The sequence below is a fragment of the Sander vitreus genome, chromosome 9 (assembly GCF_031162955.1).
Source record: "Sander vitreus isolate 19-12246 chromosome 9, sanVit1, whole genome shotgun sequence".
Lineage (NCBI taxonomy): Eukaryota > Metazoa > Chordata > Actinopteri > Perciformes > Percidae > Sander > Sander vitreus.
In genome coordinates, this window is record NC_135863.1 from 18,972,808 (window position 1) to 18,991,384 (window position 18,577).

General features: G+C 40.2%; 2 protein-coding genes across 2 annotated transcripts; both read left to right on the top strand.

Annotated features, from left to right (window-relative positions):
* Positions 1–6,580: 6,580 nt before the first annotated feature.
* Positions 6,581–7,855, top strand: foxe3 (forkhead box E3). Its single transcript, XM_078258167.1, has one exon. It carries the CDS (start codon positions 6,581–6,583, stop codon positions 7,853–7,855), a length of 1,275 nt encoding a protein of 424 aa, XP_078114293.1.
* Positions 7,856–14,439: 6,584 nt separating this feature from the next.
* Positions 14,440–16,811, top strand: foxd2 (forkhead box D2). Its single transcript, XM_078259083.1, has one exon. It carries the CDS (start codon positions 14,910–14,912, stop codon positions 16,011–16,013), a length of 1,104 nt encoding a protein of 367 aa, XP_078115209.1. The 5' UTR covers positions 14,440–14,909; the 3' UTR covers positions 16,014–16,811.
* The last annotated feature ends 1,766 nt before the right edge of the window (positions 16,812–18,577 follow it).

An 18,577-nucleotide genomic window follows, 5' to 3' on the forward strand; every position in this document is an offset into this window, starting at 1 on the left:
AAATTAGCCTCAAGCTAATGCTTACCTGTTCAGAAGGAAATTAGCCAACTCTGCGTCCTTGGGCTCTAAGCTTTCTCCATCTTTCAAATACATCTCCAATATTTACCCGGGGTTTGTTACGTATCTGGTCACGTAACAGTTAGAAACATGCCAGGGTTTTTTAGGTCGGTAGTCTATCTCCGTTGATCCCATTTGTTTGTTTGCTGCTTTCATGGCTGTACTAACGTTATAGCTGTAGCACATTGGGTTTACGTTTTCAGAGGTATATCTGGCAACCCGGACTGGCTGTCAAACTGTACAGTTGATACCAACGCACAGGCCAAAACACAGACACAGACATTCCGTCATGGAACGGAAATTATTTCAAAAGGAGAAAATACTGACTTTAGCATTGTTGTCAGAAAAGATTGTATTTCAACTTAGCATGTTTCCTTAAATATATTACATATTGGACCTTTAAAGCATGTAAACATGTTCTAGCAGAAAACCAAAATACAAGTATAAACCTGACAATGTGCATCGCATAATATGGGACCTTTAAATTAGTGAGATTTAGAGGTGCTAGTAGGCAGATTTTATTTTTAAATCCTTTGGACAGAGCCAGGCTAGCTGTTTCCCCCTGCTCTCTGTCTAAGGTAACAGTCTCTTGGCTGTATCTTTGAACTTAACTGACAAATGATTTTACCATAATCTGCAGTTTTGTAATGATAAAAAGCATGCTCTCAAAGCAACACTGCAGACTCCATCAAATGACAAAGCCTTAGTTTTCCACCTCATCCATGTGTCGCTCACTTCCTAATTGTTTAATTGCAGTGCTTATCTTCACAGAATTTGACCTCAGCTCGGTGTTTACTCTTGTGAATAAACCTTGCAGCATCCCTGAGCTGCAGTGCTGGAGGCTGGCGGATTTCCTATATGTGTCTTGGGGGCAGTGTGGTGTTTATTCAGGCAGAAACTTGAAGATAATGCAGTGTATCTTCAATCACATCATTACAGGTCAAAGGTGTAGGCTATGCTCCCCAATAAATGTGCAATTACAGGAGAAATTGTATTTTGTGGAGCCTGTTCCTCTAAATGTAAAAGATAGCCTACTATTAAACTCAGGCAAAGATACACACTTTTAACACACACAATTAAATTAAAGATACTGTATGTGTTTGATATATAACTTCATAACTTTCATGTGTTAAGCATCTATGTGAATTTTTGCGAATGACAGATGAGCACCACACAGCAAGCATGACTGGCTGTGTGTGTGTGTGTGTGTGTGTGTGTGTGTGTGTGTGTGTGTGTGTGTGTGTGTGTGTGTGTGAACCATTTGCAGTGCTTTAGCAGGGCATTGTAGCGTGCAGTGCAGGAGTGAGCAGATGCGGCCCAGGCCAGTACAGCCCCAGTACCCTGGTAATCCCTGCATTTTCAGGAGCCCTGGCCCGTACTTGATGAGCTTGAGCAAGAAAAAGGTTGCACTCTCTCATCTGTTTATCTCTCTCTCTCTCTCTCTCTCTCTCTCTCTCTCTCTCTCTCTCTCTCTCTCACTCTCTCTTTCTGTCTCCCTCTTTTTGTCTCTCACTCTTTTATTCCCCCTCTTTTTCTCATGCCCCCCCTCCTCCCCATCCCCTGGAGCCACTTTGCGAATGAATGGATACCAAGTGTTTACTCAGCAACTCTGCCTGTGACCTGTCCCTCCATATTTCTCTGGATTTCATCAAAAAGAGGAAGAGAACCTCCAGACCAAATACCATCCGAGACCACCAGAAACTTTTGGTGTACAGCTAACTGGAAATTGGGGACCGCTCATCCCTACAATTGTGACTTCAAATACACCTGTATTCAACTCATTCTGCATTATGGAAACACACACACATTCTTTGATTAGCCTCTGTCACAAACACAACAGTTGTTTGGTCTTTGTTTAATGCTTTCAGGGACATTTTGACACATACACATTTACAACACTGCAGTAATGGGTTTAAATCTCTCATAGAAGTGAAAATGTTTATTTCAAAGTGAAAGAGGAAACCTGCCTTGGCTTTACAAAACACAGTTCTAACTTACTAATAACTTAGAAATACTATAAGTTTGTTGTTTGGGTTACCAATTTCTTTTTTTTAAATGGCTGGTGTGAAAGCAAGCCTGGGCTAATTGCTAAGTTTAAATATGTATAATAAGGATAAAATGTGCCTTTTTATTTTTTAAGATTAACAATTTTTATTTTTATTTAAACACACACAAAACATACAATTTGCAATATGAACATATCCCCCCCACCCTTCGTCATCACCACACACCCAAAGAAACCCAAGAAAACAAAATGACACCATAACCAAAACCATACAACAAAATAATAACAAAATAATAGACAATAATATAAACCTTATGTATAAATGACAACATATGTTAAATTACATATGTATAAGTGACAACACCATGAGCCCATCATACACGTCTCTCCCAAGCACAAAGCTTCTTAGGAGCCTTCCAGAAAGCTCAAATACTTTCCCCATTTTCTAATATAGACATCCAATCTGGCAAACCGTTTGTGTGACATCTTTTCAAACGCCGCCACCCTAGCCATCTTACAGGCCCACTTGAATTGATGGCACCCATTCATTCCTCTATCCTCTTAAAGTGCTCATATTATGCTTTTGGCTTTTTCCCTTTCCTTTATTGTGTTATATATATTTTTTGTGCATGTTATAGGTTTTACAAAGTGAAAAAGCCCAAAGTCCACCCCAAATGGACTTACCATCTACAACAGAAAACACTGTTCACAAACTGCTCCAAACAGCTCTATTGTAGTCCAGCCTTTACTTCTGTGACAAACGTTCGTCACTTTGTAACACACGTTATAATGCTCGCCTAGCTGCTAGCATGGCACTCCCTCATACTCTGCTTCCTAATGGCTAGTTGTCCTTACCTAGCTACTGCGCATGTGCGTCTCCCAACAAAGATTGAACAGAAGTGAGATCCTTCACTTGGTAGCTAAAACAGAGAGCTCAACACACAGGGTGAAAAGAGGAGCTGCAGCAATGTACAGTACAACAAAAATATGGTGTTTTTTGAAAATACAATTATGAACCTGAAAATTAGCGTAATATGAGCACTTTAAAAGAATCTGTCTGACTATCATTAAACTAGTTTGGACCCAGCTTCTTATGTGCCTATCTATTCTGTTTAAGATTAATCCATCTCTTAGAACAAATAGTCTAGAGCTAAATGAAACCTGGGTCCCTGCAGTCTGACATAGGTTATCATGTACCCCAGTCCAAAATTCCTGGACCTTATCACAGGACCATAGGACATGAAGTAATTGGCCATCCTCTGTCTCACATTTCCAACAATTTGGTGTGTCTTTCAAACCAAGTCTAAACAATCTGGAAGGAATCCAATAGAAGCGATGTATAGTCATGAACTGCATGAGGCGCACACTCATATCGCGTGACATAGTTTTAATAATCCTCCAAATGCTGTCCCACTCCTCATCATCCAGTGTAATACTCAGATCCCTTTCCCATGTCTTTTTGAGGGCTGACCAGGCTCCAGCCCCCAGGTTCTGCATAAGCATAGAATAATACCCAGAAGCCTTATGACATTTTCCATATTTCAACAACGCCTTATCTAAACATTCTGGTGCATTCGGGCTGAAAACCTGGATCCAAAAATCCCCACTAACAGATGGCGAAGTTGCAAATATCTTAAAAATTGAGACTTAGGAATTCCAAATTGCTGTACCACATCCTCAGTGGATTTCAGTATGCCACCGAGATACAGATCCCCCAGTGTGACAATTGCCTTTTCCAACCAATCCCTCCAAAAAAGGGGAGAGCTCCCAATACATAACATTTGGATTACACCAAATACTTGATGGATTCAGTTCAAACAGCCGGGCCACTTTGGTCCAACCGACGTTTAAGTATCGGATGTGTTTCAAAATGTGCCTTTTTGGAGTGAAGCAAGAAACTTGTGCATTACAAAACCAAAGCATTTTCTGAATGATGGAAGGCTGCCTCAGTCCTTGGCCGACAGAACGAGGACTATAACTTGTAAATGTCAATTTCTTTCTCCAAAATATAAATCAAGGTATCAGCAGGATTTCTTTATAGGATATCTTTATAAACAGTGCATATTCGTGTTTGGGTGTATAGAGCAACAACAACAAAAATCTACAAATTGTTAAATGTTATCCATTCTAATATGCCAAAACAGCATATTTAGGCTAACTTGTTTTGGGCATTGTCTTAAATGATATTGATATTCTGGATTCTATGGTCAGGTTAACAGTATGATTCGGGCTACAATTACAAAACAGGAACCACTGCCTCCAAGATAGGCAAATAAAACCTAATTGTTTGGAACCACAATACTCTAAGATACAATTCTTATCACTGGACTGCCTGTAACCACGCTGTTGTTTATCCACCATTAAAAAGAAAGTGCATTGTAAGGCTTTCTCTTAGCTGTTGCATGAGAGGATACCAAACTAGACCCATCAGTGAAATAGCAGAAATATGGCATTTTCAATCCTATTTCCTTTTAATGTATAGGTCTTAATGTTGTTGCCAATGTCGCAGGTCAGCAGCATCATCATGGTCAATGATGATGACAATATCAGCCATTTTGAAATTATTGTAATACACGGTGGAGCTGAAGCAAGGTGTTACTGTATAAAAAAAAACATATTGGTACTAGGATGTACAGTGTCTGTGACAAGTGTATAGGGAGTGTACAGATGCAGAGAGGTATAGGGAGGCTCTGGTGGGGTGGTGGAGTGGGTTTAGGAGGAGAGGGGATTAGCAAGAGGCCGCAGGCCCCGAGGCAGAGGGCCCGTTTCCTGGCCTGAGCCCCTGTTTGTCCTGCCTGACCTGGCAGCTCTGGGGGCAGATCCTGCTTGGATACAGCCCCGCTCCCACGCCTGTCTGAAGCTGTTAGCCACTGGCTGTGAGTAGCTAGCTGGGCTTAGTGTTGTCTGAGCTGCGGCTGGGTCGGGAGGGGTCCTATCATCTGTGGGGGGGGGGACGGTTTGCCAGCTACTTTGTGTTGGTGGGTCTAGGGTGACAAGGAAGCAGGCATCCAGTAATGCAGTGGGTGGTTATGATTAATGACTTTGGTGGGATTATTGCCACCATCATATTTGTTTATATCAGGAATGTTAGAAGGACAATTAGCCATGTTGTCTTAAGTATTGTAAAGGTCATCAGTACAAATGGGTTACAAGTTAAAGGAAAAACCATCATAAAGTTGTTTGACTAATATTATAACCATTCTTCCAAAAGATTTTTCAGTGTTTTGTTGATGGTGGTGGAAACACTGTTGAACTATCTGGTCCAAACTCTCCCAAAAGTGTTTAATTAAGTTGAGATATGGCGATTGTGAAGGCCATTGCTATATAATTCACATAATTTGTATACTTATCAACAATTCAGTGACCCCCTAATGCCACTCAGGTGTACCTTTAATTTGTTTCCCATCTGTACATCCCCCACCCAGTTTATTAAACATGCATGTAGCATGATGACATGATCTGTCTGCTTTGCTGGGCACATTCCAGACATGGTATCATTCACAACAGTTTGCAGCACCTCTCCCTATGCTGTTATAAGTGATGGCAGCAGGTCACCTCCCTGTGTATCTTCCCTTTTGTAATTAACGTCAACCCTCTATTTGCCTAAATAATCAATTAGAAGCACCATCACATGCTTGTGTTTAAAGGGTGTTGTGTGCATGAACTGTGTTTTTACTTAAAGGTCCATAAGATAACACTTCTTCTCTCTGGCCGGGGGACTGTTTGATTATCACTCTCCAAAAATGAAAATGAAATAAGGGGATATTTACTTTTCTTCCCCAAAAGCTTTGATAGCTCAATTGCTTGTTTTCAGTGGCTTGTTATTATTTTTCAATTGGTGGATTGGCTGTTGGGTTTGGAGTAGCACAGAGCAGCTCTGTGAGTGTTGTTTCTGCCCTGGATATACACAGAGCTGTCAGTGAAAGCAGCTAGAGAACAGTGGACACAGAGAGATAGAAGGGGTCATCAGTAAATCTCGGTTAGTGCCTCAAACACTAATAATATGTGGTGTTTGACATATCACTAAGTTATATGATCTAGGCTACCTAACTGGGCCATATATCTTACCATGGACATTGAGCTGGCAAAAGGCCTTTTCAAAATAAAGTATTTTTTAGTAGCTTAACTAAATCCTAAAATCCTTTTTTGAAAACTGCCATCTAGAACACTAATTATCCTAACAGTGTAACATGAAAACATACCTCAAACTCCATAACTGTGAGATCTTACATCAGAGTCAGAGGAATATTAAACTGTTCTTTTGGGTTTTGTCCTCCTGCCTCCATCGTCACTGGCGAGCCAGTGGCGTCATTCCTGCCTCGCTTTATAAAACTGTCAACGCCTTCCTCTCACCTGGACTGACACACACCACCCCAAACACCAGGGAGAGGACAGGGGCTATTTTTGGCCAGAGCAGGAGATCAGTAGGCTAAACTACGCACCTAACTTGTTTCTTTCACGGGCATTTTCCGCAGCTGATAATTTCAACAAAAAGAAGACCATCAGATAGTTTTTTTTATGAATCTGGCAAATTATTCTTACTTTTCTGGCATGTGCAACATGACCGCTGAGACGCAGCACTCGCCTGCCGAGGCAAGTCCTATACAAGTCATGTCTCCGAGTGTGAGCCTGGACTCGCCGCTGGCTCCGCCGCCTCTGATGCTGCAGGCCCGGTCAAAGGACAATGTTTTGATCAAGTCTGAGCCCCGGGGAACAAGTCCAAACACGGAGGATGGAGCCGCTCTGGGGCAGACTGAGGAGCACCTGCCCACCGGGAGCCGCCGGAGGAAGAGGCCCGTCCAGAGGGGGAAACCTCCCTACAGCTACATCGCTCTCATCGCCATGGCCATTGCCAACTCTCCCGAGAGAAAGCTCACCCTGGGGGGCATTTATAAGTTCATCATGGAGCGTTTTCCTTTCTACAGGGAGAACTCGAAGAAGTGGCAAAACTCCATCCGCCACAACCTCACCCTCAACGACTGTTTTGTCAAGATCCCCCGGGAGCCCGGCAGACCGGGTAAAGGCAACTACTGGACTTTAGACCCCGCCGCTGAGGACATGTTTGACAACGGGAGCTTTCTGAGGAGGAGGAAAAGATTCAAGCGCACAGATGTGAGCACCTACCCCGGCTACATGCAAAGCTCCAGCGCGTTCACCCCAACCCCAATGGGCAGGCCCTCGTACCCGAACACCCTGTACGCTGGGATAGGGTCCGGGTATGGCTCCCAGCTGACTGCCACATCCCCGCATCCGGCCATGCTGCATCACTACCAGACCTCCGCCGGGGCCGGTCAAGGACAGTCGCGCATGTTCAGCATCGACAACATCATCAACCAGCAGACAGTGCAGAGCGGCCAGGGGGGAGACCTCAACTCCCAGGCGCTTGGTTTGGGCCTGGGCCTGGGAGGAGGTGACCTGGGCTCCATGACCTCCAACTGCTCGGTCACCGGCACCGACCCGTCTGCGTGCTTCCAGACCCAGACTGGCAACCCCTCGGCGAACATGCTGAGCAGAAACAGCGGAAACCTCTCATCCAACCTAGCCGCCGGGTACCCGTACTCCTCCTCCTCGGCCTCTCCTCCAAACCTGCCCACCATGACCCAGTCCGGTTTCTCTCCGGGGAACTCTCAAGTGTACTGCTCTGGCAACCGGTTGTCCCTGCCGGCCTTACGCCCGGGCTCTTGCGCCGAGCACACGGAGCAGCTGCTGGGCCTCTCCAGTCCAATGAACTCCTACAACAACACCTACATGAGACAAGCCAACTTTGCGTCAGGATTAGAGCGGTATATGTGAGGCATTATTTGCAAAAAAATATCCTAAGTAATTATAGGCCACTAAATAGTCCCATATTAGATGAATATGCCCTCAATGAGTCCATAATAGATGAAGGTCTGGTATAATAACATAAAATACTATTATTGGGATATTAGAGCCGATTATAAGGCCTCTATTTCAAAATGTCGTAAGTGGCCTAATTATGTCACTTATTAAACGATGAATTTATAAGTTCCTGTAAGGATTTCGGCGATTTATATTTGCCAGGATCAGACAAAGATGAGCCACACACAAAATGACCGAGCCTCATGATAAAACATTCCTATTTTAAAAGCCATTTAGATCCGTTTGACACATTCCACGACTGTTTAATGTATTTTACTGTGCCACATTTAATTCATATTTACTGTGTTTTAGAGTTAGCTTTTACACGTGTTTGTTAGTATATTTGAATTAAAGTCGGCAGTTTTTCATGTAAATAGTTTGTTGATGTATAAAAACTTTATTAAAAAAGTGTTATCATTGCTGACGACAGGTCGCCTGAAATAAATTCATTTTTACAGTAAAAAATAAATGTGGTCTTTATTCTCGATAATTCTCTTTGTGAGTGAAAAACATTGGAGTTTACCTTATATGGCTTTACTGTAACTGCAGGTTACATGTACGTATGATATCTATCAATCAGTGACACCGTTTTTTATTAATTACAGTCAAAAGGATAACATGAGTGTCTTCATTAACAAAAATATTGTATCATATATTATTGTTACGCTATTACTTTTTATATTCAATACAAAACCGGCTAAAAAATGCTTCAAAAAGTAAGACTTGAGCCATGTTTACATTTCCTTTTTTAGAAAATATTCTTTATCTTCCACCAAGTAAACATACAATTTGCAGCATTGATTTTATTTAATTTAAAAGCCTAAATGGTAAAAACAATAAGAACAAATGTAGTAGGCTACACATTAGACACAATGAATAAATAAACAATTAGATTAACAAGAAACAGATTAGTCCTCATCATCACATAATGAATTAAGTTGTTTAAAAAATGAAATACAGATCACAGGAAAGCACGCTTATAGGAATAATTAAACAAATGCATTGACTGAACTAGTCATGACCACTCAAAGTGTGCTAATAAAGCACATGTTCTTATTTATTCAGCTACATACAGGCCGTATGGTCAAAACAGAACTGAAAAGAGTCTCTGCATCTTCAACATCTCTAGAGAAATAATCTTTATCACAATCTCACTTGCAGGTTGTTTTTTCTCATAATTAAGTCCTTTATCTTTAATACCATTTAATTATAATGATAATTTTAATGAAAATGCTTTATTGTTAGCTGTGAAATGGATTTGTATCTGTCAGTTTTATGTTACAAACAATATTTTTTTGATTCAAGGGTGTGGATGCACATGGACGATATACCCCTTTTTTATTCCTTTTTCAGTATTTGAAAAATAACAAATCAAATCATTGTTCACTCCTTATCATCAACAATATCAACAACTAGTTGTTATTCCGATTTTAATTTGCATTTTAATTATTTTAAAATATAACCAATTTATCAGAATTTGGAAAAAAGTGCTTCCAAAATCATCTAAGGTCATATAGAAATGTAGAAATAAAGTGGAATAGTTGGTGTTGGTGACAGAAAAGTCTTTTGTAGTCAACTGGGACAATTTTCAGAATGGAAACATAGAGATACAAAACAATATATATTTATTCAATCAATAATAATAAAAAAGCTCTGCGTTTGTTTTTGCTTAGGGTATGGATACTTAAAGCTATCAATTATGGCTATATTCATTTGTCTGTGTGTTACTTCCTGGTCTGATATTGAGGCCATGAGACAGTGCATCTAAACTGCACTCAAACTATTGATGCATCAAAGGGGCGGATGTATACAATTTCTGTGGCGGCCCATATTACAATCAGTACCAATATTAGGATTGTAATATATTCAAACTTCTATAGAGTCTGCAGCTATACTGTTCCTCCTGTTGCAGTAAACCCAGCACATAGTTGTTCTCAGGGCCACCTGGTGGGTCAATCTGACCATGCACATGATCAAACATTATGGGATGAAGCAGGTAGAACTTGTAAGTACAAACTAGACTGATTGATTGGTTTGATGAATAGGACAGCATCTTAAATTCCTAACAGCAAGCCCCATTACCTTTGATCATCTACATCCACATATTACATGCCCTGGGAGCATTACTGATATTTCAAAGCACTTTGTCAGCATAGTCAAAATTCAAAGAGCAGGCCTGCTCATAACCTCATTACTTGAGTGTAACACAACAACTGTTTGTTCAGTTCTGAATGAACAAACAGTTGGAACGGAAGGAATCAAACAGGTTCAACGTTTCCACCACTAGGTGGAAGCAAAAGCCAGCTGTTCAGCCTGTGGGATCGTCCTCCCTCCTCATCAAGGATTTCTTTGTTTATTATGATTTATCTGCCCAACAGTCAACAATGAAACCACTGCTAAAGTAAGCAGATAATAATTCCCTGTGTCCCAAATGCTATTTACAATCAAGTGCACTGATGAAAGCGTTTCTGACTATTCAACATTGATACAAAGAGGCAGTTTGCACAGTATTTGAGATATCATTAAGAAGCTGATAAAACGTTGGCTCTACATCAGCTTTCTCATGCAGAATTTCTTTTTGTCTTTTAATGACAATGCAGTCGCCAAGAATTATGAGGGGCTGGCTTCACAACTGTACATTAGTATTTACATTTCTGAACAGCTGAACATGTTCATGCAACAAAACTCACTGTGTTGGAAATATCTCTCTGTCATGTCATATCTGAAAGACACCAAGCATGCATACAGCAGCTCCTGTGTAGGTTATATATCCATTCTTGGCTTCACATATATCAGGAGTTTTTGAACATTGTGCTCCAGTTGTCACTTGTTGCCTTTCAGATTTCAGTTTCAGATGATGTTATTTACTATAGCCTAGTAAATGAGTCGCTAGATCTGAAATGTGACACTGTTAATTCATTATCACAGTTCAGTCTGCTTCCTTCAGTGGTGGAATGTAACTAAGTACATTTACTCAAGCAGTACAAATTTGAGGTAGCCTACTTGTACTTGAGTCTTGTTTTTTCATGCCACTTTCTACTTCTACTCCACTACATATTTCCCAGGGAAATATTGTACTTTATACTCCACTACAATATTTGCCAGGTTTAGTTAGACTTACAAATTAAGAGTTTTACACAAAAAACACATAATGAGTTTATAAAATATGATGTTTTGTAATAAATAAAACTATCCAACAGTTTATACAAGTACAGCTGAAACAATCAATTAGTTGATTGACAGAAAACCAATTATTTTAATGTATCTATTTTGATAATTGTTGCTTCGCAAAAATGTGAGGATTTGCTGCGTTCCCTTTGAATAATTTAACATACCATTATGAAACCATTACAAACTGAACAATCAATCAATTAATGGAGAAACTAATCAGCAAATGAAGCTATAATGAAAATAATCATTAGCTGCAGTCCGATATAAAATACATCAAAATGAGCTCCACCAAACAGTAAAATCCTGCTTTTACATTAATGCATGAGTATTAATATTCTAATGATATAATATATCTGATATCAGTCACAGGGGACATTTGTCTGTGTTGAGGATACTTTTACTTTTAATACTTTAAGTACATTTTCCTGATTATATACGTATTTCTACTCAAGCAACATTGTGAATACAGGCTTTTACTTGTAACAGAGTATATTTGTACAGTGTGGTATTAGTACTTTTACTTAAGTAAAGAATCTGAGTACTTCCTCAACCACTTGAAGTCAAGTAGACCCTTATTGGACAGTGTGTTTCATTAAACCTCATGTTGTAATAATGCTGATCTCAAAATCTGTCTGACAGCCAAATGCAAATATCCTCAAGTATTGTAATATAGGCTACATGAATACACACAATTAATCCTACTTTGTACTCTGTTTTTTTTTTTTTTTAATAAGACAATATTTCCGTATCACATGGGGCTGCTGCATGCATTAACAAATAACTGCTAGTTGACGTGACTTTGAACTTAAGTTGCCCCTCTCTCAAAATAGGCTCAGATCTCAACAGCCTTCAGTTGTATTATGTTTATAGCACACAACACTGGCGTTTACTGTCCTCTCGACAGCCGACAGTGTTAGAATGTAATTGGTATGACTTTGGCAACAGCAGAGGGCGCTTCAACCCCACAAACTGTAATGATGAGAAACCTCTCCATTCGGATCATAAGAACCACAACCCCACCGAACCTTTGGGAACTTGAAGAACCTGAAATAAACAGCGCACGTGTTGTATTAAATGTAACCGAACTAATTCGATAAAATCGATCAAATAATGCATTTTCAGCCAAATGTCATAACAAAATTAAATATGAGCAGGTACGCTGTGGAAGCTATGTAATAATAAAAGGAGCTGTAGATGAAAACAGGCCTATACGTTTACACTTTCTTACACAAAACGTGTATATATTTTTGTAATCTTTTATTTATTGATATTAGATCTTTCCAATACAGTAAGCTATAAATCAACACGTCTATAGACACAAACATATGACAGTCACGGGTTGTGGAAGACAGTGTGAGAGGTCAAATAAATAAATAAATAAATAAATAAATAAAATGTGGACAGTGTTTTCATCCCATGGCTCCAAAACCGGCGAATCCAATTAAAATAAAATAAATATATATATATATATATATATATATATATATATATATATATATATATATATATATATATATATATATATATATATAATATAGGGCTGCTTATGAGGCGTGGAGAACGTAATGTGTGGGCAGCTGCCACGCAGGTCTCAGTGCGTCTATTTCAGATTTTAAAAGGCTTGTGACGGGCAGGTCAGACGAGAGGACCCACGGCTCGGTCAGGGCGAACTGTAGATGGTATTGCTTGACCTGCACTTGATTCCTCAGTGGTACTGTCTTTTCTTTCAATAAAGAACATGAATGCAGACTTACAAAAGCAAACAAACAATACAGATATATTGTAGTCGAGATGAGTTGTTACCTGATAAAGAAGAAAAAGAAAAAAATATGACAATCTGTTGTTTGTCCTCTAAGATGAATGGGGTGCTGATATAAATGCATTACAAGAACTGGGTGTTTCTGCAGCGTAATAAACTGGAATGTCAGCCCTGCACACATTACAGACACATTACACATTGTCATCTGCTGCTGGCCTTTCACTCCTGACGAAGACGAATTGGAGCAGGTTGCAGCTGACTGTGCCACTGTGTAGCATACCTCCTGCGTGAATTATGCAGAAAATGCAGATGGGTAGTGTTGTGACTTCTTGACAAGGAAAACACAAAACCCGTGAGAAGTGATGAGGGAATTAGGCGACTGGCCAAAACCTTTGAGGGGGAATTCAATACGGCCTAAATCAGCCAATTTATGAGGGGACAGAATAAAGAGCTCCGTTTGTATAAGCTGTTTATTTAACACCGTCAATACAAACTGATGTAACAGATCAAAAGTCTCAGGTCAGACGAAACATGTAAAATAATAATTAGAATGTCAAATGAACAGAGTGGTAATAGGCCTATAGTGACATCCTAATATTTATTATAAAATGTATTTTTATTTGACAGATTATGGACGCATTATTATTATTATTATGTAGCCTGCCATTTCTTAACAAATTGCCTTTGAAAAGGAACGGAAATCCAATTGACTAATAATAAAAATACATAATATATATATATATATATATATATATATATATATATATATATATATATATAATATATATAATAATAAAATATAGACGAATGTACCATTGACGATTTGCATGTGGACTTTTACATGTAGGCCTATTGGCACGTTACACGATTTACTTTTAAGATTTGCCCTTCCACCACACTCATTATCTTTTTCTTTGATGACCATTCTGAGCTTTAATATTTTTCAGACATTTGTATAACTTAGCTACTTTTAACCATATTATAAGCACATGGGAGATTTGTTTTGTTTTAAAAAAAAGCATTTAGATGATTGTCTAATTATTAATAGATGCGCTTTGCTTGTGTTTGTAGACTATTTTATAAATATTCTAATCATCATCGCAACACATCTTACTCCTCTCGCCTTACACTGCAAACACTGTCCATTTAATTCCATTTAACCGTTCAGAAATTAAATCGCAATATTGAATAATTTAATAAGACATTTCGTAGTTTTCAACATTTTTTAATCCATATTAATTTTTCCCTAATACATTGTAAATATAGTAGGCCTATTGATAAACCATATAATGATGGAGAACTCCAACTAATAGCTAAATGAAAATCTTTAATTATTAAAATAAGTTGATATGTATATAGGAACAACTGGTATTACCCTCATAAAAGCTATTACACGTTGTCGTTAGTTCTTTGTTTTTGTTTTTAACGAAATGTTTTTAAGAATAAAGAGCAGATCCAAATTGACTTGCAATTTCGTCCAGTTCCTGGTAACAGTGACTCAAATACCACGTGACCAGCGTGCTTCTATAAATACCTTTTGAGAGCCGAGGAGGATAGTGTGACAGTCTGGCTGGATACCTACCCAACCCTGAGCGTAAAAAGATATTTTGGAAAGATACTTGGATAGCCAAAAGTAGCTTTTTAAATGAGCTACAGCATAAACTGACCACAGACAGAAACAATCGCATCTCAAGAAAACACAAGTCCAGACTGGTGCAAGATCTGATCATCTTTGACTGTTTTTTTTAACGCCTGGAAACCAGACGTTTTCTGCTCGATGAGAACCTCGCACGGCCCTGCTTGACCCGCCTCGGACGACCAGGACTCGCCAAATCCACAGGTCAAATAGTTATTTATCTTTTCAATAGATTCTAGCTATGTGTGCTTTCAGTAGTTGGAGATAAAGCTGCAGCAAAAGTCTGGTGTGGTTGTAAGGGGGAGAGGGAGAGTGTGTGCCAGCTCTCGCTCAGTAGCCTTACCGGACTAGAGGAGGAGGAACTCTGGGAGAGAGGGGGAAGAGAAGCGGCGTCTCCGAGGATGACTTTAGGGACGGATATGTCCGACAGCTCTGCATTGTCCGAAGATGTGGACATCGATGTGGTTGGGGGTGACATAGCCGTTGGAAAGGATGGGAAGTACATTCACCACGACTTTAACTTGGACAATGACTCGGACGATAATTACTCCCAGAACGCGGCCGAGAGGGTTTCCTCTCCCGGGCTCAGCAGCTCCGACTGCCCGTCAGACCAGATGGGATCCACCGCAGAGGTCGGGACCGGGATCGGGGAGAAATCCAGAAAAAATGCTCTTGTGAAGCCACCGTACTCTTACATCGCTCTGATCACCATGTCCATCCTGCAGAGCCCCAAGAAACGTCTCACTCTCAGTGAGATCTGCGAGTTCATCAGCAACAGATTCCCTTACTACCGGGAGAAATTCCCCGCGTGGCAAAACTCCATTCGCCACAATCTTTCCTTAAACGACTGCTTCGTGAAAATCCCACGAGAGCCTGGCAACCCCGGAAAGGGCAACTACTGGACCCTCGACCCGGATTCCGCAGACATGTTCGACAACGGCAGCTTCTTGCGCAGGAGGAAGCGCTTCAAGAGGCACCAAACTAATGAAATCCTCAGGGAGTCTGGTGGCTTTCTACCCGGGTTTGGATACGGCCCGTATGGATACAACTATGGACTTCAGCTACAGAACTTCCACGCAGCCCACAACCCGTATCACCCACACCACACAGGTGGTTCATTCCCATTCCCTAACGCCCCCTGCACCTTGCCCTCATCAGCCTCCATATTCCCTGCGCCGCACCACCTTCCCTCCCTTTTAGGGGCCGATTTAAGAAAGCCTTTTTACCCTCAACTAAGCCAGTCTCTGCCGCCTCTCAAGACGGACTCCAGCACCCCGAGTCGGCCTTCGTTCTCCATTGACAATATCATTGGTGCGGCCAACTCAACCGCTTCTTCCTACAGCGCGCAGCCGGGCAGCCAGGCTCAGATCCTGGCAATATTGACCCCAGCACTGGCCTCTGCTTCCAATCATATGAACCTATCACAGGACAGAATATTACAACCCGGGCAACAGGGACAGACTTTTTCCAGCAAAACCCCGAATATAAACACTTGTCCTTTCTAAAAAAAAAAAAAGAAAAGAAAGAAGGCAAGAATGAAAATCTTTTATTAAAATGCCAATTGTGGCGTTGTCGTCCTATGTGAAGGTAGGCTGTGCATTCTTGGTGAAATAAGAGTGTTTTGGCTCTCCCTACTCCCTAACAATGTAAGAGGAGACAAATGTTTATTTATGGTTTGTAAATATGTGTATAATATTGAGAGACAAAAGCAAGAGAAACTCTGAGAAGGATCTTTTAAAAACAATGCTGGCCTGCAATCTGGCATGTGGCCTCCATTTGTCAATGGGAGAAAAATATCCTTACTTTACTTAAGTTAAAATGTGTCACCCATGGCTACGGGGATGTTTTCCGACTTTTTAAAATATAAATTACAAATTTTATTATGATTTTGTATTGTTTTTATTTTGTGCATCGTCAGAAAATGGCACTGTTGTTGTTGACATAGGCTGACAGAGACGGCAAACTCAGGTTTTACTTAGAAAGCACATGGAGACAAAGGGGGGTTTGTGACACAAAAATAACTATTTCCCACTATCACTCCCTCCTCCCCTGAGGCTCCTCTACATGGTGAATTGTGACAATATCATTTCATGTTCTTGGTGGACACGTAGCTATGCTATGTGGTTTTGGTATAAAAGAGCGCATTACCTCTCTCAACCTTTTAATTGTTGTTCTATCTATTTCACAATTTCCTCTGTAAAAACATACAGTATGTCATGTGTTGCCAATAGCCAGAGACACCTAAATGTTCATAGGTCATTTTTTGTTGTTGTAATGACAAGAATAATAAATGTTTGTGAATTTGAAAAAAAAAAAAAATCAACAAATCGTTAATGTTTTTATTGTATGGAAAGCTGAAGCGTCAGAGTTCCCAAAAGAAGGGTCTATAAAATAAACTAAACAGCAGCAAGCGAGTTTAATTAAATTAAATGTATGCATGCTGCTTTTGCACACACAAAAATGTAACTTACAAATGAAAGTCCAACGTTTTTCTTTCTTCTGGTTTTAAATTTAGTTGTTTACTTTTATTAGGCTATTATTATGTGTTTAAAAACAGCAAAAGAAGATTTTAATATTCCATTTTTAGGCTATAGGCCTAACTATTTGCTCATCAAGGTAACATTTTAATATGTATTCTGGTTCTACTCATTCAGTTTCTAAATATAGCCTAATGAATTCATGTGTAGACACTCACCAATGACAACAAGGTGATCAGACTAAATAGACCAGTCTCTTAGTAATGCAGTTGATTAAGACTCGTTTTAGGTGTGACAAACGCACACATTTCAGTTAAAATATTTCAAACGCGACTTGATGTATATAACAGTCGTGAATAGCACGCAACAGTGGGCAAGTATTCCTCTTGTGTGGCTCTTGCTCGCTTGTAAAGGACCATTTTCTAGCAAGTTACAAAGGCCCTAAATGAATGGGGACGTTAGCGTGCCTCGGCGGTCTGTAATTGAAAGTGAACAAGGATATACCCACGGTCTTTTGGGCTTTCGTTGCTAATTTGTAGCAGCATTTTTCATCAGGCTGCTAATCCACCATAATGCGGCTTTTTGGCCGTTTGTTGATGTTGTCAGTGTGGACCCCTGGCCCAAGGGAGTGAATGTGCGCCCAGCGAGCGGTCCCCTGTGAGACCCGCCACACACATTTAGACCCATGAAAAGCAATCTTCTCTAAAGGCCCTCGGTTTGCTCCGCTTTCATGTCATCCGTGTTGTCTCGGAATACATAGAAAAGAAGCAGTGGGACTCGTCCGGCTACAGAAAACAGGCCTATTGGTCTTTTTCAGAGTTGTTGGAGCACATGTTTCCAGACAGAAGGGGGTGTTAAGCCTCTTTTATTTACCAAATCTGTGTGCAAATGGTTAAATTAGTTTGTGGGTGTTTTGACAGATGATTATTAAGGATGAAGGGTGGGAGGGCTGACTCCTATGTTTTCCCTCAGCAGAGCTCACTGAAAGTCTTTGAAACAAAAACCAACACATACTTTCTTTATCCAGACCCAGCCTTTATTTTCTTCCCTTTTCTCTCTCTCCCCATCTATAGGTGCAAATTGGACAATTGATAATATATCGTAGAAGGATTGGGGATTTTTTTTTGTTTTTAATGTGTATCCGTGATGTTAATTGATATCGCTGCATATATAATTTGCAGAGTAAATGAGGTGAAAAAAAAAAACATTAGCAGGCTATTGGAGTTTTCTGTGCACACTCGCTCTGACAGGGAGTCATTACGCACCGCATCAGTCCATTAAAATCCACATGAAGCGTTTGCAGAGGTGGTTAAAAACCATTTAAATAACGGTAGGAACGAAAACTAGGCCAATAAAAATCACGGGACACAAAGCGTAAGGGACGCGCGCGCGCACACACACACACACACACACACACACACACACACACACACACACACACGCACGCACACACGCGCACACACACGCACGCACACGCACACACGCACTCTAGATCTGCCATAAAGAAGGCCCAGGCTTTGAAAATGGACGATTTGAGACTGAACTCATTTTATTTCTACGGATTTCAGCTCGAATGCGCACCAACACTGTCC